A 27,800-nucleotide genomic window follows, 5' to 3' on the forward strand; every position below is an offset into this window, starting at 1 on the left:
TATATTTCGTCAGGCGTTGTTCGTACTCCTCCGGCAGGCGGTATATATATTGCGTCAGGCGGCGTTCGTACTCCGCCTGTAGGCAGTATATATATTCCGTGAGGCATTGTTCGTACTTCTCCGGCAGGCGGTATATATATTTCGTCAGCGGATGTTCGTACTCCGCCTGCAGGCGGTGTATATATTTCGTCAGGCGGTGTTCGTACTCCTCCGGCCGGCGGTCTATATATTCCGTCATGCGGTTTTCGTACTCTTCCGGCAGGCGGTATAGATATTCCGTCAGGCGGTGTTCGTAGTCCTCCGGCAGGCGGTATATATATTCCGTCAGGCGGCGTTCGTACTCCGCCTTCACGCGATATATATATTCAGTCAGGCGGTGTTCGTACCCCGCCTCCAGGCGGTATATATATTCCGTCAGGCGGCGTTCGTACTCCGCCGGTAGGCGGTATATACATTCCGTCAGGCGGCGTTCGTACTCCGCCGGTAGGCGGTATATATATTACGTCACGCGTTGTTCGTACTCCGCCGGTAGGCGGTATATATATTCCGTCAGGTATTGTTCGTACTCCTCCGGCAGGCAGTATATATATTTCGTCAGGCGTTGTTCGTACTCCGCCGGTAGGCGGTATATATATTCCGTCAGGCGTCGTTCGTACTCCTCCGGCAGGCGGTGTATATATTCCGTCAGGCGGCGTTCGTACTCCGCCGGTAGGCGGTATATATATTTCGTCAGGCGGTGTTCGTACTCTTCCGGCAGGCGGTATATATATTCCGTCAGGCGGCGTTCGTACTCCGGCAGTAGGCGGTATATATATTACGTCACGCGTTGTTCGTACTCCGCCGGTAGGCGGTATATATATTCCGTCAGGCACTGTTTGTACTCCGCCGGTAGACGGTATATATATTGCGTCAGGCGGCGTTCGTACTCCGCCGGTAGGCGGTATATATATTCCGTGAGGCATTGTTCGTACTCCTCCGGCAGGCAGTATATATATTTCGTCAGGCGTTGTTCGTACTCCTCCGGCAGGCGGTATATATATTTCATCAGGCGTTGTTTGTACTCCTCCGGCAGCCGGTATATATATATTTCGTCCGGCGGTGTTCGGACTCTTCCGGCAGGCAGTATATATATTTCGTCAGGCGGTGTTCGTACTCCTCTAGCAGGCGGTATATATATTTCATAAGGCGTTGTTCGTACTCCTCCGGCAGTATATATATTCCGTCAGGCTGTGTTCGTACTCTTCCGGCAGGCGGTATATATATTCCGTCAGGCGGCGTTCATACTCCGCCGGTAGGCGGTGTATATATTTCGCCAGGCGGTGTTCGTACTCCTCCGGCAGGCGGTATATATATTCAGTCAGGCGGTGTTCGTACTCCGCGTGCAGGCGGTATATATATTTCGTCAGGCGGTGTTCGTACTCCGCCTCCAGGCGGTATATACAGTATATTCCGTCATGCACTGTTTGTACTCCGCCGGTAGTCGGTATATATATTGCGTCAGGCGGCGTTCGTACTCCGCCGGCAGGCGGTATATATATTCCGTCAGGCATCGTTCGTACTCCGCCGGCAAGCGGTATATATATTCCGTCAGGCGTTGTTCATACTCCTGCGGCAGGCGGTATATTTTTCTCGTCAGGCTGTGTTCGTACTCCTCCGACAGGCGGTATATATATTCCGTCAGGCGGCGTTCGTACTCCGCCGGTAGGCGGTATATATTCCGTCAGGCGTTGTTCGTACTCCGCCTGCAGGCGGTATATATATTCCGTCAGGCGTTCGTACTCCGCCGGTAAACGGCATAGATATTCCGTCAGGCGTCGTTCGTACTCCTCCGGCAGGCGGTATATATATTCCGTCAGGCGTCGTTCGTACTCCTACGGCAGGCGAAATATATATTCCGTCAGGCTGTTTTCGTACTCTTCCGGCAGGCGGTATATATATTCCGTCAGGCTGTGTTCGTACTCCGCCTGCAGGCGGTATATATAGTCCGTCAGGCGGTGTTCGTACTCCGCGTGCAGGCGGTATATATATTTCGTCAGGCGGTGTTCGTACTCCGCCTCCACGCGGTATATATATTCCGTAGGGCACTGTTTGTACTCCGCCGGTAGGCGGTATATATATTCCGTCAGGCGGCGTTCGTACTCCGCCGGAAGGCGGTATATATATTCCGTCAGGCGTCGTTCGTACTCCTCCGGCAGGCGGTATATATATTCCGTCAGGCGGCGTTCGTACTCCGCCTTCACGCGATATATATATTCAGTCAGGCGGTGTTCGTACTTTTCCAGCAGGCGTTATAGATATTCCGTCAGGCGGTGTTCGTACTCTGCCGGCAGGCGGTATATATATTCCGTCAGGCGGTGTTCGTACTCTGCCTGCAGGCGGTATATATATTTCGTCAAGTGTTCGTACTCCGCCTGCAGGCGGTATATATATTCCGTCAGGCGTTCGTACTCCGCCTGTAAGCGGTATATATATTCCGTCAATCGTTGTTCGTACTCCGCCTCCATGCGGTATATATTTTCCGTCAAGCGTTGTTCGTACTCCTCCGGGAGGCGGAATAGATATTCCGTCTGGCGTTCGTACTCCGCCGGTAAGCGGTATACATATTCCGTCAGGCGTTGTTCGTACTCCTCCGGCAGGCGGTATATATATTTCGTCAGGCGGTGTTTGTACTCTTCTAGGCTCGAGGGTCCAGCCTGTGTCGTGCTAGCGCGCGTTCCGCGCTGCCCAACAACAGGCTGGACCCTCGAGCCTAGTACTCTTCCGGCAGGCAGTATATATAAGGAAAAGGCTGAATACATGTTTCGTTATATGATTTCATATATCATATGAGACTACTAAAATCGCAATTTTATTTAATAGCCTCTCCCCGTCGCGTCGTTTGACCGCTAAAACATGAAAAAACGCGCCTCTTTCACGTAGCAAATTTTTAAAAAATTTTAAAAAAGTTACGACACTTGATACAAACCACACGGAAGACGGTGCTATGGAGGTTTATCCGGTACCAGAGGTATCTCACAGGCGCAGCGGAGCTAATGACTAGGAAGGCCGGAGCCCTTGTCAAGTGAGGCGAATGACCGGCCACCGGGCCGTGATGGTCAAACCCTTGGGGAGAGTTTCCAACTCCCTTCTATCCTAGCCACGAGCTCTTGCTCCTGCTACTGATAAGTATATGGAAACGCTGGGTATATATATAACAACCCTGCCGGGGTCACTTCGACTGCAGCTATTCACCAACCAAAAACACTCTCAATCGGCCGCAAATACATTTCTGACAACAACCACAAACGAATTTTGTCGCAAATCAATCTAGAAACGCGAAAAAACGGAGAATATAACGCGTGCTACGTACGAAAGGCACGCCCTGTCACGCTACATATGACGTCAGTTGAATGCAACAAAATGCTTCATAGGAACAAGTAGAGGCAAAGAATTCGCCGCGAAGTGCATTGTGGGTCTATTCTAAAGACAATCAGTCGCCATTTAGAGGCGAAAAGCAAACGGATGCGAAGTTACGACGATATGCTTGATCAGCAAAATCTAGGTGATATGTGCCGCCTCTATAAACAGACATAGCCAAACGCGCGCTACGCGGATCAGACCAGAGATCAGACGCTACATGTACCGGCGCGCCGCGCGCAGGCACTCGTTGACTGAGTACTGGCGCGCCGCATTCGTTGACTGAGTACCGGCGCGCCGCGCGCAGGCACTCGTTGACTGAGTACTGGCGCGCCGAGCGCAGGCACTCATTGACTGAATACGCGCGCTGCGCGCTGTCTCTCGTCAAATTACCTAACTACAGACAAATAAATTAGGTCAAAATTTCTCCAAAGACAAATTTCGTTATAAGGAAAAGGCTGAAATTATGTTTTCAACCTTCCGAGTATACATTTATATACTCCGGGCGAAGGACGGCTCCCTGAGTATATAAATATATTTCCTCCTTGTAGAAATTAATAAGGAAAAGGCTGAAATCATGCTTTCAACCGTCCTCCTTGTAGAAATTAATCATTGGTTTTTCAATTTAAATTGGCAATACTTTTCATATATTCCCCCATATTCGGCGACGCTGATTCCAATTCCATCCGCTCGTCGTCCGTACTTCGACAGACTCTCCATCTTCCAGCGATTGACAAAGTAGAGAAAGTGCTTCGCCAGCGTACTCATCATCTGCCACTGAGGCTGCCCGAGGTAATCATACTGACGCGACACAAATTTCTGAACGGCCTGAAAAAAAACACCCATACCAAACCCTCAAAGAGAAAATATTCACACGTTCTAACCGCCGTGACTGACGGATTTTCAAACGGCGGAGCTCCGGCGAGAACGTCGACATTCGGCTTAAGCTGGAGCTCGAGCAGCGTCCGATGAAACAGCTGAGAGATCCGATCGTATATCCGTCGCTCGTCGACGTCGTCGGTGCGCTGAATCAGACCGAGAACCGTTTCGACGTCCGAAACGACGACGAAGAGCTGCGAGACGATTTCGGTCGTGCAAGTGAGCCACGTGGGCGTCGGCTGGATGTTGGCAATCGTGACAGGGTTCGAGCAAACGCGATTGGGACGTCTCCTTCGTCGCGATCGTTTGCTTCCAGCCTCGGCACTTGCACTGATCGATCTATTCGCGTCGCGTCAACTATTTCCGATTTTTTTGGCTTCGATTCGTTGCTTTTTCCCTTACCTGGCACGGCAGGTATAGGCTTATGCGTTCGAGTTTCTGCACTCGAGAAAGTTCGTCGAGCTGCCGCTTCTTTCTTTCCATCCGTTTCGCGCGATGCTGCCTTACAGTTCCATCAGCCACCAGGTACGATATCGAATTTTGATAAAAGTCGTCTGAAGACTCCATCGGCCGCCCAGAACCTGAAGAAGCGACGTCGTACAGCGAAAATGAGCGAAGAAAATCTCAAAAGTCGCGTGCGCTGTGGTCAAACGCCCGTATCGCTTACGAAGGTGTGAACTCGCCTTCAAACACGCACGTTTCCGAGTGTTCCGAATGTCTTTCGAACTCTCGCGCAAGGAAATGTTGTCAAGAGGATGTTGCGTTTGCGTACTGGGTGGGTGGCATTTCACATGAGGAGCCCACGCACTGTCTAAAGTGGGCGCCAAGACTCTTGTAATATTACTATAATTTATTACAAGAGAGTCGCTTGGCCAGTATCTTGTAATTTCACTGTAATGTATTACAAGAGAGTCTGTTGGCCAGACTCCTGTAATTTCACTGTAATTTATTACAAGAGAGTCGGCAGGCCAGTCTCTTGTAATTTTACTATAATTTATTACAAGAGTTGGCCAGTCTCTGTGTAATTTTACTGTAATTTTTTACAGCAGAGAAGAGTTGGCCAGTCTCCTGTAATTTTACTGTAAATTATTACAGGAGAGAACACTTGGCCAGTCTCCTGTAATTTTACTGTAATTTATTACAGGAGAAGAGTTGGCCAGTCTCCTGTAATTTTACTGTAATTTATTACAGGAGAAAACACTTAGCCAGTCTCCTGTAATTTTTCTGTAATTTATAACAGCAGAGAAGAGGTGGCCAGTCTCCTGTAATTTTACTGTAATTTATTACAGTAGAGAAGAGTTGGCCAGTCTCCTGTAATTTTACTGTAATTTATTTCAGGAGAGAAGAGTTGGCCAGTCTCTTGTAGGCGGTATATATATTCCGTCAGGCATTGTTCGTACTCCGCCGGTAAGCGGTATATATATTGCGTCAGGCGGCGTTCGTACTCCGCCTGCAGGCGGTATATATATTCCTTCAGGCAGTGTTCGTACTCAACAGGCAGGCGGTCTATATATTCCGTCAGGCGGTTTTCGTACTCTTCCGGCAGGCGGTATATATATTCCGTCAGGCGGTGTTCGTACTCTGCCTGTAGGCGGTATATATATTTCGTCAAGTGTTCGTACTCCGCCTGCAGGCGGTATATATATTCCGTCAGGCGTTCGTACTCCGCCTGTAAGCGGTATATATATTCCGTCAGGCGTTGTTCGTACTCCGCCTCCATGCGGTATATATTTTCCGTCACGCGTTGTTCGTACTCCTCCGGTAGGCGGCATAGATATTCCGTCAGGCTTTGTTTGTACTCCTCCGGCAGGCGGTATATATGTTCCGTCAGGCGGCGTTCGTACTCCGCCGGTAGGCGGTATATATATTCCGTCAGGCGTCGTTCGTACTCCTCCGGCAGGCGAAATATATATTCCGTCAGGCGTCGTTCGTACTCCTCCGGCAGGCGAAATATATATTCCGTCAGGCTGTGTTCGTACTCTTCCGGCAAGCGGTATATATATTCCGTCAGACGTTGTTCGTACTCCTCCAGCAGGCGGTATATATATTTCGTCCGGCGGTGTTCGTACTCTTCCGGCAGGCGGTATATATATTTCGTCAGGCGTTGTTTGTACTCTTCCGGCAGGCGGTATATATATTGCGTCAGGCGGCGTTCGTACTCCACCGGTATATATATTCCGTTAGGCGTTGGTCGTACTCCGCCGGTAGGGCTCCACATGACTCTGCACGTGCATCGTATTTGCCATTTGGATTAGGATTTCAACGCCTAATTAAGTAAACGCATTTCGTCTTCGGTAGCTAAACCAGGCAGTACAGCTAAGCGTGTACGTGTAGTACTTTTCATGATAGTTGAAAATAAGCGCCTCGATTATTGGCTGTACACAGGCACCAAACTGTAAGCTTTGGTGGTGGAGCAGATTAACTGCTTAGAGACAGATAGATGTACATTGACACAGAAGAAAGATAATCTATAACGGAACATCGAAGTTTCCTAGTACTCAAGAAAATGTTCAATCAAACAAATTTAACAGTTTCTTTGCCAATGGTGCGTCCAAGGTAGAACGCAAAGACGATTCCTATAATCTGAATGCAGCCCATCGCTGTCACGCCTATGCCTATAGGAATGATGTTCTTCGTCACCATATCCTTCACGGCTTCGTAGCAGCCTTCTCTGAGAGCAGCAGTAGAGGCATTGCAACTCCGATCTCGATCATCAAAGCCGCAGCAAGACGACGGATAAGAACTAAAGGTCTTATTCGCGGCAAGCGATGAAGTGATCCAATCCCTGGATCCATTTGTGCCACAGCAGTCGAACTTGAGTTGCACGGTGTCCCATCCTTTTGTAACAGGATCTTTACTTCCTTCGGGTTCCTCAAAGACGTACGTTTCCTGCGACTCAAAAAATGCCTTTTTCAAGTCGTCTTCCACGTCATGACGCTTGGCATAGAGGACAGCACCTCCGGCGATCTCCAGCAAGAGAGTGATAGTCAGAAGAACGCCGAAGACGTAGAGGCACCACTTGTTTTCCATGCAAGCCCCGCAGCAACCGAGAAATCCTAGAACGGTGATGATCGAACCTACGGCAATGAGAATAATCGGTGCGCTGAGCCACGAAACGCCCGCCAGATCGTCCAGGAAGTCGCCGAAGCTGACGTAAAGCCAGATGCCCAGTCCGAGGATGACTAGACCGCCGGCCCAGAAGATGAAGTTGAAAACGAAGTGCATCCACTTGATAACGTTGGCGCAACTGCATCCCTCTAGAACGGCCATTGTGTTACCTGAAACGGAGAGTGGCGTCACACGCTGGTATCACGAGAGAACATCACGTGCTGATCTTTTTGGAGAAACAACATGGAGACACAATCTAAAAAAAAACAAGCGAAGACACGTTACAAAAGTTTTCCCCTAACAAAGCTACATCTAAAAGTCGTTCGGGGCAGCCAATTAGTACGCACGCCATCTAGACGACCTCGCTCTTGTTGCCGCATATCGTGCAGGCGAGATGGAAGGCAAATGCAATACCGATGAGCTGTATGATACCGAGCACGAGAACGGCGATTCCCACGGGAATGATGTTGTCTTCGATCTTTTGTTTGATCACAGTGTGGCAGCCTCCCCGCGTACGAGCGGAGATGGCCGTGCAAACTGTAGGGTCCCCGTCACAACAAGAGATAGGAAGGTTTGCAGCAGAGAATGAGTCAATATCGTACCAGTCGGTATAATTGTTGGTTCCACAGCAGGTGAAATCCTTCTGAACCCGATCCCACGCCTCCTTCACGATGGTGTCGGTGTTGTAGCTCTCCTGAGTCGTTTCCAGGTCGTCAACCAATGTATCGTCGAGGTCGCCACGTTTTGCGTATCCGACAGCGCCGGCGGTGATTTCGAGAGCGAGAACGATGCAAAGTAGGCTACCGAAAGCGTAGAGGCAGCGGGCGTTTTCCATGACGGCGCCGCAGCAGCCGAGGAAGCCGAGTACGGCGATGATCGAACCGACGGTGATCAGAATGATGGGCGCGCTGAGCCACGAGACGCCGATGATGTCCGAGAGAAAGTTGCCGAATTCGACGTAGAGCCAAATTCCCAAGCCCAAGATGGCGCAGCCAACCAGCCAGAAGATGGTATTGAAGATGAAGTGAAGCCACTTGATCACTTTAGCGCAGCCTTCGAGGTCTCCCATTGCCGCAAGAACGCTTCTTTTTCGAGACGGGGGCGAAGAAGGGGCGAAGGTGAAAGGAATGCGATGACGCACCTACGAATGATCACACCCAGTTCTCATGCGTGAACACGTGACTTGTTTCCTTGGACATCGGAAATGCTTTGGCGAATGTGCGGTGGCATAACAAGATGCTTGATTAATATCAAGAAACCCCGCACACAATGGACGGGATGCATGCATTGTCCGTCTTCCTCTCGATCGCCACTCTCGTGAGCTCCAAAGATACAAGACCCAACATCGTATTGATTCTCACCGACGATCAAGACTACACTCTCGGCTCACTTGAAGCCATGCCAAAAACAATGAAAATTTTCAGAGAGAACGGCGTTCAATTCACGAACGCCTTTGTAACGACGCCAATGTGTTGCCCGTCGAGAGCGTCGATCCTAACCGGTCAATACGCTCACAATCATGGATCACCTTCAAACATAGTCGCAGAGTGCTACTCGTCTGCTTGGATATCCGGTCCGGAGAAAAAAACGATGGGAACCCACCTACAGGAAGCCGGATACAAGACCAGTAGGTAGCAAGTGTCCTTGTGCAGTGAGGTCAATAATTGTATCTCCTAAAGTATATATTGGCAAGTATTTGAACCAGTATCGTGGCAAAGAGATTCCACCGGGATGGGATGTTTGGGAAGCTCTCTCTTCAAATTCCAAGTTCTACAACTACACGGTAGTACATCACAGTCCCGGACAACATAATAAGATAATATGGAGAAGATACGGAGATGGAAAAAATGACTATTATCCTGACGTCATGGCCAAGAGTGCTTTCAACTATCTGGAGAATGATCTGAGAAAGGAAGAGCGGCAGCCAGTTTTTCTCGTGCTCAGCTATCCAGGACCTCACGGGCCCGAAGACAGCGCTCCAAAATACAGGGGTTCCTTTCCTTATGCAAAAGCTCCGAGGTAAATGGTCACTCTCTCTTTAATTGGGCCCTGGGGCAAGGGCAACCGTTCTTATCAATTGTTCCTATAGGACGCCCTCCTACAATGTGACGTCGAAAGATAAACATTGGGGAAGTGGAACAAATTTGAACGAAACTCACAGTCGCTACATCGACATGTTGCACAGAAAGCGTCTGCAGACTCTTCTCACCGTTGATGATCACGTAGACGAATTGTACGTACGACTCTCAGCAATGAATCTTATCGGCGAAACGTACATATTTTACTTCTCTGATCATGGCTATCATTTGGGTCAGTGGGCCATTCCTAAAGGAAAAGGCTATCCATATGAAGACGACGTGAGAGTTCCGTTTCTGGCGCTGGGCCCAAGATTTCCGAACGGAGCCAAGTCAGCTTTGCACAATGTATATTACGTATCTAAAAATTCATTCTAGCGTTAGCGGTATTGCCCTGAATATCGACTTGACACCGACGTTTTTGGATATTGCTGGAGTGACCGTACCTAGTTATATGGACGGAACATCTCTTCTCACACTCTTCCCTCAGACTAAGAAGTACGCAAAGCTCACGTCTGAGATATGAGATGCTAATTTTGATTTTTCGTAGGTCTGAAGTGAAATGGAGGACCAGCTTTATGATTGAACGCTATAAAAGAAAACAAAACCCCGAAAGCAGTATTGACAAACTGGATAAGATGCCGCCTGCGACGGAGGCCCCTAAGAGCGACGAGACTATTATGAACAAGATTCCCACGTCTTCGCCAAACGATAGCGAGCTGCCTGTTGAGTGCCTGAGGCAAGAGGGAAAATTTCAAGACGCAAGAGCGCTAGCAAAAAGAGAATATGATCGCTATGTGGGCGAAAACAACTGCCTGACGTCAGAAGAGGAAGCCAATTGTAAGAAGAGAAAAAACAAAAGCCCCGCCTGTGATCGAAAAAAGTGTCGTCCACTGGAGATACCGAGCATCGATCAGTACGTGTCGGAAGACTGCAGAGAAAAGATCAAGAGATCGCCGTGCTCTCAAGAGTCAAAAATTTGCAAGGTCTTTGACCGCGATGATTGGAAGACAGCTCCAAGATGGAATGGTAATATTCGATGAGCGATAGGTACCTTGGTTTTTTTATCTTCTTTGCAGAAAGCGCCTTTTGCTACTGCTACGGCTCCATCAGTGAATCCTACTGGTGCGAAAGAAGAATAGAAGACAATAGGAATTACCTCTATTGCGTCTTCTCTTCGCCGTTCGAGGAATTCTACAACCTTGACAAGGACCCATATCAGGTGATCGACGACTCTAGAGTACAACCGTTCGTCGTTACTAATATTTTTCCTTTTGGGGGCGCAACAGCTTACCAATCTAGCGTACAAAGGAGAAAGCGGCGTAGATAGACTAGGCAGTGAAAACAGAATTATACTGCAAAATCGTCTAAAAAGGCTCTTCAAATGCAGAGGAGCTGCGTCGTGCATGAAGGCAAGCGAGAGCGAATCCGACGACGTCCAAATCGCATCAAATTAGACCGTTCTCCTAAACGCAATAGCGTATTGAGCTCGTAACACGCGCATTCTACAATCTACATCAAACGCTATTGTTTCCATTTGGAATAAAAATTAGTGATCTCTTCAGCGGTTAGTCCGTGTTTGTTCGCAATGGCTAGGCCCGTGTTTGTTGGACGAGTTCCCGTGTCCGGCTGCTGCTGCTGCTCCTCTTTGTCGCCCTTCGCCACGACGGTCGCCGCGTGCGTCTTGCTGTACAACAACGTCACCAGGCCCGATCCCAATTGACTGTCGAAATAGCGAGCGCAATCGACGACTCGATTGAAACGCCTATATATATGACACTCGTCCCAAATGCCTTTTCGTTCTGAAAAGAGAGGTTACCAGGCTGCCATGTCCTTTTGCTTGTAGCGAGAAGGGTCCGACTTCAAATCCGCACTTTCTTCCTTTTTCTGCGCTCTAAGCCATCTAGGGAAACGGTCCGATTTCTTATATTTTCGCGATATTTTGCGAGCGACGAACTTGTTTTCGGCTTTCATCTGCTGTTCGAGAAACTTGATAGCCTCGCGTGCCGAATGATTTTCTTTGCCTTTTTTCAAGGCATCCAAAGCGTCAATTACTGTTCAGACTACTTAGTGAAAATAGACTGACTTATTTTTCGTCTCTGCTTCACCGTGAAGTGGAATGATCACAATGAACTTTTCACTCTTCAGCAGCTGACGCACGATCTTGAGATGAGCGCAGAGACACTGAGCATCGACGACGAGAACGGGCGAAGCGGTGAGCTTCGCACTAGCAAGGCTCTGCTCGAGTTCAGCCACGTCGCTCTAGAATGTATAAAGTCTGGATTATTCGTCGCTAGGGGGAGAAGAAGACCGACCTTCAGCTTTTGCTCAGCTAAAGCTTTCATAAGCTTAGCGCGCCTATTCTTATCCGATTCTTCGATTTGCTTAGTTTTATCCGCCAAGGCATTCGCCTCTTGTTGTGCCATGTGCGAAGGCCCAACAAAACGACATGATCTTTCATCCAGACAAAAATCAGCTACAGTCTACAAGAACAAGTTTTTAGTCGGGAAAAAAGATTAGGCCTTCCATTTAATATATAGGCAATAAGAATTAAAGATTGGGCCCTCAATTTAATATTTAGGCCCCAAGAATTAAAGGTTAGGCCCATAATAAATTACAGTGAATTAAAAAGAAACTGGCCAACTCTTCTCTCGTGTAAGAAATTACAATGAAATTACAAGGGACTGGCACACTGGTCTCTCCTGTAATAAATTACATTAAAATTGCAAGGGACTGGCCAACGGTTCTCTCCTGTAATAAATAACAGTGAAATTACAAAGGACTGGCCAACTGTTCTCTCTTAAAATGAAATACATAAAAATTACAAGGGACTGGCCAACTGTTCTTTCCTGTAATAAATTACATTAAAATTACAAGAGACTGATCAACTCTTCTCTCCTGTAATAAATTACAGTGAAATTACAAGGGACTGGCCAATTCTTCTGTAATAAATTACATAAAATTTACAAGGGACTGACCAACTGTTCTCTCCTGTAATAAATTAAAGAAAAATTACAAGGGACTGGCCAACTGTTCTCTCCTGTACTAAATTACAGAAAAATTAAAAGGGACTGGCCAACTGTTCTCTCCTGTAATAAATTACAGTGAAATTACAAGGGACATGCCAACTGTTCTCTCCTGTAATAAATTACAGAAAAATTACAAGGGACTGGCCACTGTTCTCTCCTGTAATAAATTACAGAAAAATTATATGGGACTGGCCAACTGTTTTCTCCTGTAATAAATTACAGAAAAATTACAAGGGACTGGCCAACTGTTCTCTAGTGTAATAAATTACAGTGAAATTACAAGGGACATGCCAACTGTTCTCTCCTGTAATAAATTACAGAAAAATTACAAGGGACATGCCAACTGTTCTCTCCTGTAATAAATTACAGAAAAATTACAAGGGACTGGCCAACTGTTCTCTCCTGTAATAAATTACAGAAAAATTACAAGGAACATGCCAACTGTTCTCTAGTGTAATAAATTACAGAAAAATTACAAGGGACTGCCAACTGTTATTTCCTGTATAAATTACAGAAAAATTACAAGGGACATGCCAACTGTTCTCTCCTGTAATAAATTACAGAAAAATTACAAGGGACAGGTCAACTGTTCTCTAGTGTAATAAATTACAGAAAAATTACAAGGGACATGCCAACTGTTCTCTCCTGTAATAAATTACAGAAAAATTACAAGGGACTGCCAACTGTTATTTCCTGTATAAATTACAGAAAAATTACAAGGGACATGCCAACTGTTCTCTCCTGTAATAAATTACAGAAAAATTACAAGGGACAGGCCAACTGTTCTCTAGTGTAATAAATTACAGTTAAATTACAAGGGACTGGCCAACTCTTCTCTCCTGTAATAAATTACAGTGAAATTACAAGAGACTGGCCAACTCTTCTCTCTCCTTTGGACGTTCGAACCCGTTTGAACGTTCGAACCCCTTTGCCGAAACAAAATGCGCAAAGTGTTGAGAACGAAGGAGTACAGTCTACAAGTTTTAGGCATTCTAAGGTAGTTCCCCGCTGGAGCCCAGGTGTATAACACTCCTAAACAGTACTGTACTTCACCTTTGCCTTGGCAACAAAGTAACCAAAATTCAAAATGACCTTCAGTCTTAGAAGACCCTGGGAGGCAAAAACCTGACGACTTGTAAGTAGAACTTGTGTCGTTGCTTACTTGTTCTCCCTGAGTCAAGACGTCCTCGCGAGTCTTAACTAAATCCATGTCATCTAGCGAACGAGCGAGAGGTGGAAAACCCAAAAATTCAAAATCCTCTGGAAGAGGATAAAACTGCTTCCACGTCTCAGCGACGGCCTCCTCGTTGCGCTCATCAGAAGGAAGCCCTAGATCCGTATATACTTATACTCCTGCTAGTTCTAACGACGATAGGGGTGCCCAATGCGTTGCTTGGATCCTTCCTGACTCACCGGCTCGAACGAGACTGTCGTCTCTTGGCAGTACATTGAGGAGATCTGCTAATCGAGACCAGAAAGCCGAAGAGCTCTAGACGTGAAGAAATACAGAGTGTTAGTGTCCGATTAGCGTTCATTCTACTCACCTGAGTGCACGACGTTGCAATGGCGGGATGAATTCTGAGCCAATCGCAAACAATCTTAACGACCGGTAAGAGCTCGTACTCGCACAGCCAACGCAGAAACGCGGCGCATTCCAGTTCCTCTTCCTCCTGCTCTTCTTCATCGTCGTCTTCTGAAGACGAATCCGATAACGGGTCATCCACAGTCGTTTCCTTCGTTGCCGGCATGCCGGGAAACCGAATTGCTAAAGGGCGTTTAATGGAAGCTTCGGCTTCCTTATTCAAAACAGAAGACGTTTTCTTCTCGGACGTTTTCTTCTCGGACGTTTCGTCGATCTCTAAATCGCTGTAGTCCGTCGAGAGACAATCGCTATCGAAATCAGCCGGCCCTTCGCTCAGGTCACTATCGCTGGAGGCCACTTCGTTATTCGCTTGACTTTGCTCCCCCGATTTGTCGTCGCGCTCGTCTTCATCCTCTTCCTCGTTTCCCAGACGACGTCGGCGCCGACGAGGACGCTTCGCGACACGACGGCGCGAAGACGAAGACGCTTTCGGATCCTCGCTCTTCTTGCGGTCTTCAAAGGGAAGAACGAGGTTAGACGACGAACGTTGAGCTCTTCCGTCCTTTGTTCTTCTCTTCCACTGGTCAATCGACTGGACGCAGTGTTGAAGCAGCTGACTAAATAGCGAGAGTGCAAACGCAATCGTAGAAGGAGTAAGAAAAGAGCCTAAACAAATACGCTCATTCAAACGCTGCTCTCTTTTTTCTAGTCTCGCCTTGAAGTCGAAGTTTATACGAAGCGAGCATTGCCATGCCAGCTATTTTCAGGACGAGCGAGCCGGGGAAAAAGCGACTGACGCCGTCCTCTTTTCCCGGGCTATCGTCGTCTTCGCTGTGCAGCTTGAAGGCAAGACATTCGATGAAGTCGTGAAGGAGCTTTTCGTTCAAAATCGTTAGATGCTGTTGGTGAGCGACTCTGGAAAGAAATTTCGCGCCGGAGTAAGCCTAAGAAAAGTTGAACTCACTGGCAAGGCGGATGAAGCAGTCGTTGGAGATCGAGAAAACAAATGAGAAATTTTTTGAAAACGACGTCTCTGATGAAACAAAACACGCCTTCAGCAGATAAATAGATTGCAAATTGATCGACAAACCGTATCTCTTTTTCTTTCGCGCCACCCCTATACGTCTGTTCAAGACGTTCGACAGATTGGGCGCAGTAGTCCCAAATTCGCTTGAGATTCTGCTCTGCACCAGGAAATGGCTGATGAGACGCCAAGCTTAGATAGAAACCACACTGAGAATAGCTATGATCGATCGAGAAAACGCTCTCCTCACCACATCAAATAATGATAGGCAGCATCGCATTTCTCGTTACGAGATCCACTGAGAAGAGCCAATTGATTATGAGGCAGACCTGAATCGAAGGGTAAGCGAGCTTATTCCCCCAGCATCCCGCGATACAGAACCATTAGCCGGATCGAGACACATCGCTTGTTTGTAATAGATAGTCGCCAGTTGAGTGGATCCACCATAGAAGTCCAAGTAATAGCGCGCTTATAGAGAGGAAATAGAAACAGAAGACAAACCCCTACGCGAGCGTTTACCTAAATCTCCAAGATAAATGAGACTACGGTGGCAGACAGAGAGAGCCCAGTCTCGCGTGTCTTCGTCTGTCGTCGCATTTCCTTGAGCTTCAGGCAAACGAATCCACGACGCTGCGACGCCCAACTGCTGCTGCAGATTGAGACCGAATTGCTTTTGGAGACGATTGATGAGATGTCGATAGAAGCCAGCAGCCAAACCGAGATGATTTTTCAAGTGCGATGACAGTCGACTGCCTTCGACAAATTCCTTCTCGAAACTTTTCAATTTTGACTCTATCCCCCCCGAAGTGGTCTTTCACCTTCTTGCGTTGTTTGCACGCGTGTATGACGTCGTAGAAAACTCTTTTCCAGACGGTCTCCTCGATGCGCTCGCGACGGGGGCTCAGTAGGAACAGTTGCCGTTCTCCGTGAATTCGAATCCTTTAGAAGGCAATTCGTCTCATACCAAAAGCGCGCTTCACGAGTTTCTCGCCTCTTTCGGTGTTTCTGCGCCTCTTGGCCAAAGATGGACGAAAGTCCGAACGATTGCCGCGCCAACGCATCCAGCCTTTGCACAGCATCGTACATTGACCTGAATATGTCAATGAAACGCACGCCGCCTAAAAAGCGCGGATTTCATCACCTGTACGATGCTTTGAGCTGTTTTTCGACGGACGCCATTGTTCTAAAGTGCGCTAGACGTCTGGAAATGATGTTTACGATTTCTTCGACGTCATTTCTTCTGCAACCGGTATGGGATACGGTTCTGAAATACGAAAGCCACTTGGCATCTCCCTTGTTTGCTTTCCTGTGGGGAAGTAGCCTCTACGTGCTCTTCTGCCTTCCCTATGTCGTATTCGACTTGGCAGGTCCGCGCTGGCCTCGCATTCATCGCTACAAAATTCAATCTTCCGTTCCAGTCGCGTGGGCCAACGTGAAGAAAGCCGCCTTCTACGCGCTCCGAAATAACGTCTGCTTCGTCTTGCCCATAGTCGCAGTTCAAATGCTTCTCTCGAAACCGATCCCTCTCCCGAAGAGTGCGCCTAGCGTGGCAGAAATGGCAATCCATTTGATTATTTGCCTAGTCGCTTTCGATACCGAGTATTTTCTCTGGCACTTGGCCCATCATCGAGTGCGATTCCTCTATAAGCACGTGCACGCTTTGCATCACGAAATTCGTTCGCCGTTCGTCTTCGCCACTCAATACGTTCATCCGTTCGAACTCTTTTGCACGTCGCTTTTTTCGATGAGCACGCCCCTGCTCCTCTCCGTTCATCCGCTCACGAATTGGATTTGGATGGCTTGCAGCGTTTTTATTAGCGTCGAAGATCATTGCGGTTACGATTTTCCGTTATCGTTGACGTGGTTGCTGCCGTTCGGTATTTACGGCGGGGCGCCGCATCATGACATGCATCACGAGAGGCCGACCACAAATTTTCAACCCTTTTTTACCTGGTGGGATCGTCTGTTGGGCACTGTCACTCCTTCCGTCAGAACGCCTGAAAAACGGGAAAAAAACCTGTAGCACTCGTTTGTCTTTTTTTGATCACGTTGACGTATTTACCTGTATATTTTTAGACAATATCCGATATTTCCTTCTATGTATGGGCATGTATTGGGCATAGTGCATCATTCGAACTTCTAGTCGGCAGTCGGCCAGCATCTTCTTCACATATGGAGTACGACTCTAGCAGCGTTGTTTTTCTTCAACCGTTTTGGGATTACCTTCGAAATAGCTATGGCACATTCCTATCGTCGCCTTGTTTTCCAATTCTATGGGGAATAGGCACGTATAGCGTCTTCTGTCTAGTCTATTTTGTATTCGACTTAGCTGGACCTCGGTGGCCTTGGATACACTCTCACAAGATTGACTCGCGTCGAGAAATTCCGTGGGAAGAAGTGAAGAAAGTTCTGTATTACTCTCTGAAAAACAATGTCATTTTTGTTTTGCCAACGTCCGTCATTCAAATTTGGACGACGCCAGTAATCGACCTACCCGAAAAAGCTCCGAGTCTTATTGAAATGGCCTGGCACATGGCTCTGTGTCTCTTCATCTACGACACCGAATACTATTTCTGGCACATAGCCCATCACAAAATCCGCTTCCTTTATAGAACGATTCACGCCCTACACCACGAAATTCGACCTCCTTTCGCCTTCGCAACCCAGTACATGCATCCAATCGAAGTGTTTTTCACCGCCTTTTTTACAGTGAGCACTCCACTGTTACTCGGTGTTCACCCGTTGACAAATTGGATATGGATAGCGTACGGTGTCTTCTTCAGCGTCGAAGACCACAGCGGATACGAGTTTCCCTTTTCCCTCGGTCGTCTCTTGCCCGGCGGCATCTACGGAGGAGCTCGTCATCACACCGGACATCACATGAAACCTATGAAAAATTTTGAGCCATTCTTCACGTGGTGGGACCGCCTTTTTGGCACCTATCAGCACGACTAGACTAAAAGACGATAGACTATCTACCGTAGTCCCTCCTTTTTTGAGATAAACTCGTTATCTTTTCGCGTGTTTGGTTGCTCAATTCTAGCGTGCGCTCTAGAGGATCGCGTCTCATGGCTGCTCGTCAGATTGTGAAGAGCGATCTCGTTCCTCTAGCGCCGGGCACGAAGTGCCGCGCCAAATACTCGTTCGAACCGCACCAACGCGACCAGCTGAAATTCGTCAAAGGCGATCTACTGACCCTAACGCGTCCCGACTATCGCCTCTTCTGGTACGAAGCGACGAACGAGCGCGGCGACGTCGGCATCGTTCCCGTCAACTATCTCGACGTTCCGAAGGCGGCCGTTCGAATGAGCGGCGCGAACGGCGGCTATATGGATGCGTCCGACCGGACGACGACCCCGGTGTCGGCGCGATCATCGGAAGATCCGTTCCGGCCGGGATCGTTCGTCGAAACGATCGACGCGGCGATCGGCAACGCGAAGGACGCGCTCGCCTTCAAGAAAGGCGACTCGTTGCGCATCATTCGTCGATCGTCCGATCCCAATTGGTACGTGGCGGAAAACGAGCGCGGCGACGAGGGTCGGGTTCATCGATCGAAGATCAAGCTAACGTACAGCTACGCTTACGTGAGCATCGAAGCGGATGCAAAGCAAGCGCTTCATTCGTGCGGCGGCGGTGGCGGTGGCGGCGGCGGCGGCGGCGGCGGCGGCGGCGGCGGCGAGGGCGACGAGTCGTCGTTCGATTGGGGACTGCCCGTCTATACGTCGTTTCGCGAATTCAAACGTCATTCGGGTTGGTTTCGAGAGGTCGGTTCGAGCGAGGCGAAAGAGGCGTTTTTGCCGCGTTGCATCGCCGAGCGCTGTCGAATGTCATTGGACGATTATCTTTTGACGTCATCCGCTGTGTTTGTGTTCGCGCATCGAAACGGGCGGAAATTCGTCGGCGCCGCGACGAATCTGTCGAAATATTTCACCACTTTCTTTTCGGAGGATAATCTCTATAGGAAACCCGTCAGGAAGATGGACGGGTTGGAACGCGAAATTCTGCTCGCTTCTCCTAATAAAATGGATTGGAAGATCAGCGTCCATCCGTGTCTTTCGTCCAAGCTGCAGGCGATGCAATGCCAGCTCATTGTGCGTGAGAAATCGCTTCGAGGGGTGAAGGACGGTCCCGGTGGCATGGCACGATTCGTTCAACCTCGAGGCGGGTTCAACGAAAAACTTCAGTTTACAAATAGCGAGCAATTTCAGGAGTTCGCCACTGTTCACTCGGAGCGACTTCGAGGCGGCATTCCAGTTCCAAAGCCAAAGCCAAAGAAACCAAGCCATCCCATTATTAGATTGAAGAAAGAATAACGAACGTTCTTAGGAGAGCGGTTGACAGTACAGTACATTGTAGTTGGATTCCTGAATTCTTGCGGTAATTTTATACCGTTTCCTTGATCAATTTTTAACTGGTCCCAGCGCAAAGTCCAGCCTGTCAGTCTTCCAATCATCACCTCCGAGAGATTTTTCATCCACCAACCAAATAAGTGAAATGTATTCGACCTCATTTCCCGGATGCGAAATGAAGTTTGCTTTGGGTCTGCTTCTGATAGGCGTAGCGTGGTGGTACAGTCGCATCGAGCGATCGGTATCATTAGAAGAGAGCACTCTTGTCGGTTGGAAAAAGCAGCTAGGCGCACCGCTAGTGAAATTCAAGCGCGTCGCACTTGGGTACACAAGAGACTGAAAGCCTCAAGCCCTTTTATCGCGTTGTCGTTTCCCTAGGTTGAACGCGAACTTAGATCTGATCGTTTCGGGCACGGAGGTGCTGCAGCGCCTCGTCGGAGCGCGCAAGGGCGACGATAAGGCCGTCGAACCCGCTGATCACTCCGTCATCGAATCGATCGACTCCCTTCAGCAGATGTTCGCCTATCGCATGGCTCGTTGCTCGGCCGCCGAACGCGCCGTCAAAACGCGTCGGCTCTTCGCTGAAATCGTCGAAGCGGCCGAGAAGGTCGACGAGAAACAGGCGAGTTCGGAAAGGACGTTCGTTAGATAGACTAACTTGGTCTTCCTTAGTACTTTGTCGGCGGTAACGCAGCTCTTGTCGGACTGACGATGGTGACCGAATTTTCCGGCACACAGGCATGTCTTTACCTATTGTAGGCACCGAATTTTGGTATATGAATTAGATATAGGTTCTGCTGGGCGGACCTGTTGGCTCTCAGTTGAAGTCTCTGCTTCCTGCCAATGTGACTGTTCCTGAGGCCTGTTTTCAAAAGAACGACGAGATCCATCTTATTATGGAATACAAGACAGGCGATCGGTGGGGGCCTGCAACAGCTCCTTGTGCCAATCGGTTCATCATGTCTCATGATGTTGGTAACGGTCGTCTGTCGGCGCTTGAAACTTTCTTTTCCGCTTTGAACGATTTCCAGCCAAATTTAATTGTTCTCTCCGGACTCCACTTGTTGGAAGAGCAAGAGGAATCGTTCTGGAAAGAGCGAATAGAAACGTTAGTCAAACGCCTAAAAGAGATCTCTCCCTACATTCCAATACACCTGGAATTGGCTAGCACAGCCAATAAAACCTTTTTAGCTGCAATCGCCGAGTCTGTGTTTCCTTGGGTCGATTCCATTGGACTAAACGAGCAGGAACTATTGGCATTGTGTCAGGCCAGCGAGGGCCCCCATCGCATTCACGACGACAGAAACACTCAGCCGGAGATCGGAGTCATTGCCGATCAAGTTCACTGGCTGCTGAAGCGATTTGGAGTTCGTAGTTCGACGCGTCTCACTCGCGTTCACTTTCACTCGTTGACGTTTCACATGCTAGGCATTGTCGAGGGAACGTGGACGAATAGTTTGTCGGCTGTCGGAGGAGCGGCGAGAATGGCCGGTCGAAGAGCGTGCAATGTTCTCGCCATCGATCCGGGAAAAGTTGAATTGAAAATTCCTCGCGCTTTCCTGCGTTCGGTCGAGGACGCGCAATTGAGACGAGAGCCAATCGTTTACGATCCGCGCGAGCCGGTTAGTCAGTGGAGTCGAGGCAATCTAAAGTTTTTCTTCAGTCCCGTGCTCGTTTGTAAGAAACCTCTCAAAACGGTCGGCCTCGGCGACGCGATATCGGCAACGGGACTGCAATACTCTGAAATGGTCATGGGAACCTCTCGCATGTGAAAAAAGGAACATCGGTACTCACTTTTACGTAGCATCATTCGTTTTTTTTTCGTCGAAATTCTCAAAGCCATTAGTACTTAGAAATATATCGCGATGCGCGCAGCTCCTTCGCTCTAATCAACGTCGCTGTTGGGAGCGCTGGAGAAATCCGGCGTCTCCATTCCATCATCGGATTCGCAATCGGAATCAATTGTCGCCGCCTTGAGTTGGCAGAGGTAGTCATAGACAATCCAGGGGCAACTATACAAGGTGCCGACCCGTGCGGAAGGCGAATCATCTGTCCGCTGATACGTCGCCACGTAGAGAGCCGAAGCTTTGAGAGTCGCAGCTTCGGAGTCCGGCTCGACGTCAAAGTGAAATCGGGCGCGATACTTTTTCACCAACTCTTCGACTTCCTTGCGCAGCTGATTTCGCGCGTCGTACATTTTCCGTCGTCGCTGTCGCAGTCCCAGTCTCAAAACGTAGCCGGTGATCGCTTCGCCTTCGCTTCGAACGTCGTAGCGATTCATGAGTCGTTCGAGTTCGCAATCGTAAGCGTCGCGAAGACGACGAGCCGAATCGAGATGCGTTTCGTGACCGACGAGTACGAGACTCTCGTCGAACAACGAAGAACCGGTGAACGCGATGCCGCCCGTCGTCACTTCCTCGCGCACTCGCCGATGCAATTTGCCGAGAATCTTCGTCGATTCGTACGAGTGGCGATTCGTCTTCGCCATGAAATCGGGATAAACGCGCGCGCGCAATTCCGACCTCATCACCGCCGGCACGCCCGTCTTCGGAAAGTCGACGGCGACAGAATGAAGACGAGCCAATTCGAGACAAGGCTTCGATTTCGCTCCGCCGTCGTTGATGTCGGCCTGAACGAGATGAGCGTTGGCGATGACGCCGAGCTGATCGTTTCGAATGTAGTCAATGAAGAAGTCGTAGACGTCGTTCATTGCAATCGGATGCTTTTCCTTCTGCGTCGTCGCGCCGTAGTCCATGGGCGGATAACGACGCTCTCGCGGAATCAGATCGCGATCCCATATCGTCAAGTAGAGATCGCCGTCCAAATCGGATCCCGATATCTCGTCGGTGTGGGGCCGCGGTCCGGCCGCCGGAAAAACGACGACGTTGACGAGATGACGCAATTGGGGTCGATCGACGGCTTTGAGCACGAGAAGATCGCCGGGATGAAAGCACGGACTCTTCGTGACGACGACGGAACCGGTGACGACGCGCGGCGACGTCGTCGAATCGTGCGGATTGAACGGCTGAAGGAACACCTGGCCGTATTGGAGACACTGCATCTCGTCGACGACTCCCATCAAACAGGCGGCATCGTGAATGAGGATTCTCGAACGAAAATGCATGTCGCTGAGATGAGCCGAGCGTACGGCGTTGAGAACGAGCTGAAGAAAGGGTTCGTCGGCCAAGCGAAAGCCGTTCTTCAGCATCGCGACGGCACGTCCGATAGCGCTGTCGGAGCCGAAATAGGAGCTGCGTCGAAGAAAAGCCAACGCCGTCTGAAAAACATCGAATAAATAATCTGGTTAAGAAGTTCTTTCTACATACGTTTGACTCGTTTGTCAATCGTTTCAAGTTGCCTATGATCATGTCTTGCTTCGCGAGAAAAGTCTTGTCCGGCACTCCGCGACACGAGAGCAATAGAATCGCTTGTCGATTCACGAAACCGGCCATGTATACGGCCGGCTGACAGACCTCGACGCAATTGTGCGTCGATGTGAACTTTCTCATGCTCGGTCGCACTCGCAGTTTGAGCGAACCGCCTCGCATTCGTTCGTCGACGGCGACGACGCCCTTGCATCCGTTGAAGCGAATTTGAAAGGCCGACGGCACGTTTAGAGGCGGCGGCAAAACGTGACCGGTACTCCGCGCAATAGTTTCGGCAAACTAGAAGGTAAGAAACGCTTGTTCTCCCAAAGAAAATGTCCTTGGAGTTCCGCGTACTTACTTCAGGTGAAATGGTTCCAACGCCGTCCGTGAAAACGTAGATCTCGTCGGCACGTCCCTTGCGCTGAACGGTGACGTCCGGAATTTCTTCGAATTCGTCGTCTCGCACGTAACACTCGTCCGTCGTTATCGTACTCGAAAAACATTGGCCCATGCGCGCGACGTACTTCGATACGACGCGAATCTCGTCGAAATCGCCCATCCACGAGCGAATGGAATCGGCCGTCGTCGTCGTCGTCGTTTCGCCGTCGTCGATTGGCGAAAAGAACCAGCAGCCGTGATCTCGAAGCTGACTGTTCGACATGCCGAGGAACTCGTAGCGACGACCGGCCAACGTTAAACCGTCACGTAAAACCGAAGATATGCGACCGAGAATGATATCCATTTGGCAATCGGGTCTCGGCATCACTTTGTGGCAATCCTCCTCGGAGAACGAGACGCGCACGAAGTGATCGAGATGATTAGGATATCGACGGAGAATGCGATTTGGACTATCCACTTCGGGACCGCTATAAATCAGCTTCAACGGCGTGACGTAGACGCGATGGATTTCGATAGCAGACGTGCCGTTGTAAGAAAGCAAAGGATTTGCTATGCCGGCCGCCAAGCGAATGGACGCCGTTTCGATTTCGCCAACTGGATCGACGAGGGGATATTGCTTGCGAAGCGTCGCCTGAATGCGCAGCGCATCGAGAGCGACGAGAGCGTCGTTCTCCGTCATTTGACCGAGAAGGTCATAGAATTTCTGCGGTAGAAGTTCGCGATAGAGAATGCCCTCGCCGATACGGACTTGAATTTGAAAGCGAACGCGAAACGATAGATTTTCGGGAATTTTTACGTCAGAAACGGGAACGAGCGGATCGACGGATATCCAACGCTCTTCTATTCCCATCTCGTATCCGGCAAACGACGCGGCACTGGCAAAGTCATCTCCAATGGAATTATTAGGCAAAATGAGATAATCCTGGTACTCGGCGAGCGGATTTGAAGAGGACGATATTTCGGTGACGCGTTCGACTCGAGTCGCCGCGTCGCCCTCGACGACTCGTTGCCACACAAACGCGCCGTCCGACGATCGATTCTTTCGTCGTCGTTCGCGAAAAAGACACGGTCCCGCTCGACATCGAACGACGAGTCCGACTCGCGTCGAACCGTCGTCAGTTGCCGTGACGACGAAAAGATTTCGCACGTCGTTCATTTGATGATTCAAGTGAAATTTCGTTCCCATCGACGTCGACGAGTAGAAAGAGAAGTTGACGTAGCGACGGGCGAAGTTGACGACGCCGAACACGGTTCGCGCGGCGGCGCACGTCGATCCGACGTCCCACGCGACGAGAAAGCGATTGTCGACGACGACGCCGCACTTGACGTTTCCTGCAAACGAAAATATTGCATTCGGGTTCGAATTCGGAACGCGGTTGGCGCGAGAACGCGATTCGGCGTCGTTCCGATGACGGGAGGGCGTGATCTTGAGATGACTGCCTTCGAGAACGAACTTTTCGCCGCTCGCCACGCGACTGATGAGAACTTGAAAAGCGTCGGTCGAGGAGAGAAGGGCGAAGCCGTAGCCGGAGTGCTCGATCGGTTCGCCCCCTTGCCGCCGCCCTCCGTTCGGCGTCTTCGCGCGAATCAGCTCGCAGCGATCGATATCGACGTTGCGATCTTGCAAGAGGTTAGCGAGTTGCTTGGCACTGACGTTGCGAGGAACGTTAGCGATGTGGACTTCGGTTCTCGGAGTAGCAGACGCAGCCATTCCTGAAAGCATCCGGGAATTTGCGGCGGGAAAAAAGAACAGCGTGTCTACGGCTCTCTAAATAATGCATGCTTTTAGTCTTGTAGTGTGTGAATGCTACCCCAAAAGTTGTAAACAGTGCTGAAAAACATGCGTGCGTACGAGTCATCGTTCTGCTACGAAATTTTGGGTCTTCGTCCAAGCGAGCTAGCAAATTCGATCACCTAAAAAAAGAAAGATAAAATCTGTTCAATCTGCCCGTGTACGTACCGTATTGCGATGCGTTCGTATTAGCGTGAACCAGGCTGTACCACGTGGAGGTTCGAACGCAGTTACAGCCCAAAAATATTGGAAGCGAGACCTTGCTTCATTGGCCCAATCACGACCGGTACGGCCTGGATCGAGAACGGCTCTCCCACACCGTCCCCCCGACCGCGTCGTACCGGGGCCCCAAAGAGGCCGTAGACTTTCGCTTGATAGGAAACGAGCCTACCGTGTCGGGAGAGGAATTACGAAGCGCTTACCGAGTCCACCGATCGAGGGTCAGCGTTTTTTGTCCTGGGGGTCGGGTCATCTTTCCACTAATCCGAGTGAGGAAGTACCACGAGACACTGGGCCCCCACACGTTTCTTTGGCGGAAAGTGGCAAACCTTAGCCAGACGCTCGCTCAGCATAACGCAAAACGCCTGACTTCGCAATCCAAGCATGTTATTCTTTTGTGTGTTATTAATTACAATCCAAGCAGTCCACGACCCTTTGCGACCCCCAGTGCCGATGTAGCGCCGCGAGAAGAACTCGCGCGACGCCCGTCCACTGCGCCTGACAGTTTCAGTGAGCATCGACAAAAGACGAAAACGCTTTGGTGACCAACGATCAGCTTTCCCAGTTCACGATCAGCCTCAAAGGTTCAGTCCGCTGCGCTGATTCGATGCTAAAATTCGCGCCAACTTTAAGATTTCAAAGCTTAGACGCGCGTCGTCAAGCGGTATCCGGGGCCTCGCCACTCCAAGCTCAACGCTCCGTCTCTCGCCGCTGGTTTGCTCTGAACGCGCCTCTTGCCCCGTTTCGCTTCTTCGAACTGTCAAATAAGGCCTAAACGATGCTTGTAGCGGTTCATGCTGGTGTGTGCGAACGCTGGAACGTTTTCCTAGCAAACACCGTACATCTAGGAGCTGGCTTTCATTCTCAGAATCGCGCTAAAGAGTCCATTCGAGCTTGCAAACAAGCCTGCAAAGAGGTGAATTGTACTCTGCTGCTGTACTGGGATGCACAACGTCACTATTTGATTTGTTAGGCTGTAAAATCGTTCGAGCAAACAGAGAATATTTTGAATGCTACTGCATCGGCTGTAGTTGCATTAGAGGAAAGATCTATGATCAACGCTTTTCCACATCTAATGAATCTTACTACTCAGAATGATCCATGCACTAATGCTGGTTTCGGATCGAATCTAAGTCTAAATGGAAGTGTTAGCTGTGATTCAAGCATAGTACTTGGTACTGGCGCCTCTGGAGCCGTTGGAAACATTCAAGGTCTCTAAGACTTTTGCAGTGATCTCCAGTACGTTCTCATGTGTATGCTCTTAGGAATTAAAAATCCAATTTTAGTAGCAAAAGCTTTGGCAATTGAAGAAATGAAAGGAAGCCTTTCTTTAGGCCGCGTGCCACCAATGTATTTGATTGTAGAGACGATTTGATGCGTGAGCTGTAATACAAGTATCTAGATTCTTGGTTGGCGAAGGAGCAAGAGATTGGGCTATTGAACACAACATACCTTATTTTCATCCAGAAAAATTAATAACGGGTACGTAAAATCTTGGCTGTAAAAAAGAGACTGAATGACAAGCTTTAGATGAATCGCATCAGGCTTACAGCACACACAAGGCTCTTGTAGAAAGAAAAGCAGAGGAAAGGCATTTGTTTTTATTTGGAAATGAATACTTATAGAGCATTCGAATGATGCTTGATGTCTTAGAAGGATGCACATTCTTCATCGTGTCTTTATGATCGTCTCGACACTGTTGGTGCAGTATGTGTCGATAGCTCGGGTAACGTATGTGCAGCAACGTCAAGTGGAGGAGTTCTTCTCAAAAGTCCGGGAAGAGTTGGACAGGTCGAAATTTCACAGTTAATTGTAGAGAGGGTCGTGTTCTTGAGAGAATTTCGTCTAGGCAGGAGTACTTGGATGCGGTTGCTGGGCTGACGCTTGCCCTGAAGAGGACATTTCTGTTGCGTGCACCACTTCAGGCGTTGGGGAACATCTGATCAAAACGATGCTAGCAACAAGGTTGTGCGAGGCCATAAAACAGTAAGACGATTCATCACGGTTCTTGATAGATAATGACTTTTCCTGTTTCAGCAGTACTGCAACGGCCAGTGTTGTCGAAGCAACGTCGAAGTGCTTTCAAACTCACTACCAAAGTAGTAGCCGATGATGTAAATATAAATAGATAAATTACGTTGCTGCTCCATGTCTAGACTGTGAGAAATTTTTCTCCTTAAATGAACCAAGCAGTAAACAAGCCGGCTTTCTAGGTCTGCAATACTCTGCTGCTGCTGGAGTTGGCGGTGAGTCTGACAAAGTTGTGGGGTGTGACATAAATAATTTGTTATTTTTCAGAAGTGTTTTGGGCTCATTCGACTCATTCAATACCAATTGGATACATGTCAAGCAGAGATGCTCGACCAAACGTTAGCTGAAATGCATTTACTATCTGTAGGAATCTGAGATTACCAGCAGGCGTTTATCTCATTTATGGAAAAGGACAGGACTAGCCAAGTGTCTAGTGAAGATTGTCGCCTGAACATCAGCGGCTATTGCTTCCGACTTAAATAAATGTACAATCTATTGTAATCCATTTTATGCACAGAATAAATCATTATCTCTCGAGCACGTGTACTC

At 49.0% G+C, this 27,800-nt stretch overlaps 6 protein-coding genes, 1 long non-coding RNA gene and 1 pseudogene across 18 annotated transcripts; 3 read left to right on the forward strand and 5 right to left on the reverse strand.

The window, feature by feature from the left end:
• Positions 1 to 3,430: 3,430 nt before the first annotated feature.
• On the reverse strand, positions 3,431 to 5,054 carry LOC136192544 (uncharacterized). 3 transcript variants are annotated; one of them, XR_010671167.1, is made up of 5 exons: positions 4,943 to 5,053; positions 4,678 to 4,856; positions 4,281 to 4,614; positions 4,037 to 4,224; positions 3,431 to 3,793 (listed from the first exon to the last, which is right to left on the reverse strand). It is a non-coding gene; the product is annotated as an uncharacterized lncRNA (long non-coding RNA). The 3 variants fall into 3 exon arrangements; XR_010671166.1 differs by lacking the exon at positions 3,431 to 3,793 and having other exon boundaries at positions 3,800 to 4,224; positions 4,959 to 5,054; XR_010671165.1 differs by lacking the exon at positions 3,431 to 3,793 and having other exon boundaries at positions 3,800 to 4,224.
• Positions 5,055 to 6,676: 1,622 nt separating this feature from the next.
• Positions 6,677 to 7,545, reverse strand: LOC136192507 (tetraspanin-9-like). The gene has a single exon (XM_065981146.1). The coding sequence runs from the start codon at positions 7,543 to 7,545 to the stop codon at positions 6,790 to 6,792; it is 756 nt and encodes a 251-aa protein (XP_065837218.1). The 3' UTR covers positions 6,677 to 6,789.
• A 39-nt stretch (positions 7,546 to 7,584) lies between these two features.
• Positions 7,585 to 8,540, reverse strand: LOC136192508 (tetraspanin-4 pseudogene; annotated as a pseudogene).
• A 92-nt stretch (positions 8,541 to 8,632) lies between these two features.
• LOC136192505 (putative extracellular sulfatase Sulf-1 homolog) lies at positions 8,633 to 11,022 on the forward strand. Its single transcript, XM_065981144.1, has 7 exons — positions 8,633 to 9,010; positions 9,063 to 9,402; positions 9,473 to 9,790; positions 9,837 to 9,956; positions 10,009 to 10,487; positions 10,538 to 10,680; positions 10,748 to 11,022. The coding sequence occupies exons 1-7, from the start codon at positions 8,653 to 8,655 to the stop codon at positions 10,913 to 10,915; spliced, it is 1,926 nt and encodes a 641-aa protein (XP_065837216.1). The 5' UTR covers positions 8,633 to 8,652; the 3' UTR covers positions 10,916 to 11,022.
• Positions 10,920 to 18,749, reverse strand: LOC136192504 (nonsense-mediated mRNA decay factor SMG5-like). Of its 6 annotated transcripts, XM_065981140.1 has the most exons (24): positions 18,033 to 18,346; positions 17,588 to 17,980; positions 17,429 to 17,514; positions 17,317 to 17,364; positions 17,156 to 17,257; positions 16,690 to 17,090; positions 16,235 to 16,634; positions 16,085 to 16,183; positions 15,912 to 16,032; positions 15,613 to 15,859; positions 15,475 to 15,561; positions 15,344 to 15,422; positions 15,160 to 15,285; positions 15,034 to 15,102; positions 14,785 to 14,984; positions 14,032 to 14,735; positions 13,901 to 13,976; positions 13,650 to 13,816; positions 13,541 to 13,597; positions 11,774 to 11,941; positions 11,567 to 11,720; positions 11,416 to 11,512; positions 11,278 to 11,361; positions 10,920 to 11,223 (listed from the first exon to the last, which is right to left on the reverse strand). In XM_065981140.1, exons 7-24 carry the CDS (start codon positions 16,270 to 16,272, stop codon positions 10,983 to 10,985), a joined length of 2,814 nt encoding a protein of 937 aa, XP_065837212.1. In that variant the 5' UTR covers positions 16,273 to 16,634; positions 16,690 to 17,090; positions 17,156 to 17,257; positions 17,317 to 17,364; positions 17,429 to 17,514; positions 17,588 to 17,980; positions 18,033 to 18,346; the 3' UTR covers positions 10,920 to 10,982. The 6 variants fall into 6 exon arrangements, 5 of the variants coding, with proteins under 5 accessions (XP_065837212.1, XP_065837213.1, XP_065837215.1 ...); XM_065981141.1 differs by lacking the exon at positions 18,033 to 18,346 and adding an exon at positions 18,678 to 18,749 and having other exon boundaries at positions 16,235 to 17,090; XM_065981143.1 differs by having other exon boundaries at positions 16,235 to 17,090; positions 17,156 to 17,254.
• An 800-nt stretch (positions 18,750 to 19,549) lies between these two features.
• On the forward strand, positions 19,550 to 21,316 carry LOC136192506 (ADP-dependent glucokinase-like). Its single transcript, XM_065981145.1, has 4 exons — positions 19,550 to 19,766; positions 19,821 to 20,064; positions 20,115 to 20,180; positions 20,234 to 21,316. The coding sequence occupies exons 1-4, from the start codon at positions 19,588 to 19,590 to the stop codon at positions 21,212 to 21,214; spliced, it is 1,470 nt and encodes a 489-aa protein (XP_065837217.1). The 5' UTR covers positions 19,550 to 19,587; the 3' UTR covers positions 21,215 to 21,316.
• On the reverse strand, positions 20,260 to 24,920 carry LOC136192182 (uncharacterized). The gene is made up of 4 exons (XM_065980702.1): positions 23,169 to 24,920; positions 22,769 to 23,107; positions 21,237 to 22,719; positions 20,260 to 21,182 (listed from the first exon to the last, which is right to left on the reverse strand). Exons 1-3 carry the CDS (start codon positions 24,918 to 24,920, stop codon positions 21,328 to 21,330), a joined length of 3,483 nt encoding a protein of 1,160 aa, XP_065836774.1. The 3' UTR covers positions 20,260 to 21,182; positions 21,237 to 21,327.
• Positions 24,921 to 25,888: 968 nt separating this feature from the next.
• On the forward strand, positions 25,889 to 27,788 carry LOC136192233 (threonine aspartase 1-like). 5 transcript variants are annotated; one of them, XM_065980767.1, is made up of 13 exons: positions 25,889 to 26,020; positions 26,069 to 26,136; positions 26,194 to 26,260; positions 26,312 to 26,431; positions 26,486 to 26,570; positions 26,623 to 26,702; positions 26,751 to 26,804; positions 26,872 to 27,011; positions 27,070 to 27,206; positions 27,258 to 27,319; positions 27,377 to 27,466; positions 27,519 to 27,589; positions 27,639 to 27,788. In XM_065980767.1, exons 1-13 carry the CDS (start codon positions 25,999 to 26,001, stop codon positions 27,732 to 27,734), a joined length of 1,092 nt encoding a protein of 363 aa, XP_065836839.1. In that variant the 5' UTR covers positions 25,889 to 25,998; the 3' UTR covers positions 27,735 to 27,788. The 5 variants fall into 5 exon arrangements, with proteins under 5 accessions (XP_065836839.1, XP_065836841.1, XP_065836837.1 ...); XM_065980769.1 differs by having other exon boundaries at positions 26,312 to 26,395; positions 26,507 to 26,570; XM_065980765.1 differs by having other exon boundaries at positions 26,194 to 26,431.
• Positions 27,789 to 27,800: the final 12 nt, after the last annotated feature.

Source organism: Oscarella lobularis, chromosome 10 (genome assembly GCF_947507565.1).
Source record: "Oscarella lobularis chromosome 10, ooOscLobu1.1, whole genome shotgun sequence".
In the NCBI taxonomy this organism is placed as follows: Eukaryota; Metazoa; Porifera; class Homoscleromorpha; order Homosclerophorida; family Oscarellidae; genus Oscarella; species Oscarella lobularis.

Excerpts from the sequence above, each read along its gene's own strand:
- LOC136192507 (XM_065981146.1), bottom strand. The coding sequence starts at position 7,545 with ATGGCCGTTCTAGAGGGATGCAGTTGCGCCAACGTTATCAAGTGGATG.
- LOC136192505 (XM_065981144.1), top strand. The coding sequence starts at position 8,653 with ATGGACGGGATGCATGCATTGTCCGTCTTCCTCTCGATCGCCACTCTC. Across the intron at positions 10,488-10,537 it reads GACAGCTCCAAGATGGAATG|AAAGCGCCTTTTGCTACTGC; the intron begins GTAATATTCGAT and ends TCTTCTTTGCAG. Across the intron at positions 10,681-10,747 it reads TTGACAAGGACCCATATCAG|CTTACCAATCTAGCGTACAA; the intron begins GTGATCGACGAC and ends GGGGCGCAACAG.
- LOC136192504 (XM_065981141.1), bottom strand. The coding sequence starts at position 16,272 with ATGGCGTCCGTCGAAAAACAGCTCAAAGCATCGTACAG. Across the intron at positions 15,103-15,159 it reads GCGAAAGAAAAAGAGATACG|AGACGTCGTTTTCAAAAAAT; the intron begins GTTTGTCGATCA and ends TTGTTTCATCAG. Across the intron at positions 11,721-11,773 it reads TAGCTGAGCAAAAGCTGAAG|AGCGACGTGGCTGAACTCGA; the intron begins GTCGGTCTTCTT and ends TATACATTCTAG.
- LOC136192506 (XM_065981145.1), top strand. The coding sequence starts at position 19,588 with ATGTATTCGACCTCATTTCCCGGATGCGAAATGAAGTTTGCTTTGGGT. Across the intron at positions 20,065-20,114 it reads AGAAGGTCGACGAGAAACAG|TACTTTGTCGGCGGTAACGC; the intron begins GCGAGTTCGGAA and ends GGTCTTCCTTAG. Across the intron at positions 20,181-20,233 it reads CCGAATTTTCCGGCACACAG|GTTCTGCTGGGCGGACCTGT; the intron begins GCATGTCTTTAC and ends AATTAGATATAG.
- LOC136192182 (XM_065980702.1), bottom strand. The coding sequence starts at position 24,920 with ATGGCTGCGTCTGCTACTCCGAGAACCGAAGTCCACATCGCTAACGTT. Across the intron at positions 23,108-23,168 it reads TTGGAACCATTTCACCTGAA|TTTGCCGAAACTATTGCGCG; the intron begins GTAAGTACGCGG and ends CTTACCTTCTAG. Across the intron at positions 22,720-22,768 it reads GATTGACAAACGAGTCAAAC|ACGGCGTTGGCTTTTCTTCG; the intron begins GTATGTAGAAAG and ends GATGTTTTTCAG.
- LOC136192233 (XM_065980765.1), top strand. The coding sequence starts at position 25,999 with ATGCTTGTAGCGGTTCATGCTG. Across the intron at positions 26,571-26,622 it reads TTAGGCCGCGTGCCACCAAT|ATTCTTGGTTGGCGAAGGAG; the intron begins GTATTTGATTGT and ends ACAAGTATCTAG. Across the intron at positions 27,320-27,376 it reads CTTTCAAACTCACTACCAAA|ACTGTGAGAAATTTTTCTCC; the intron begins GTAGTAGCCGAT and ends CTCCATGTCTAG.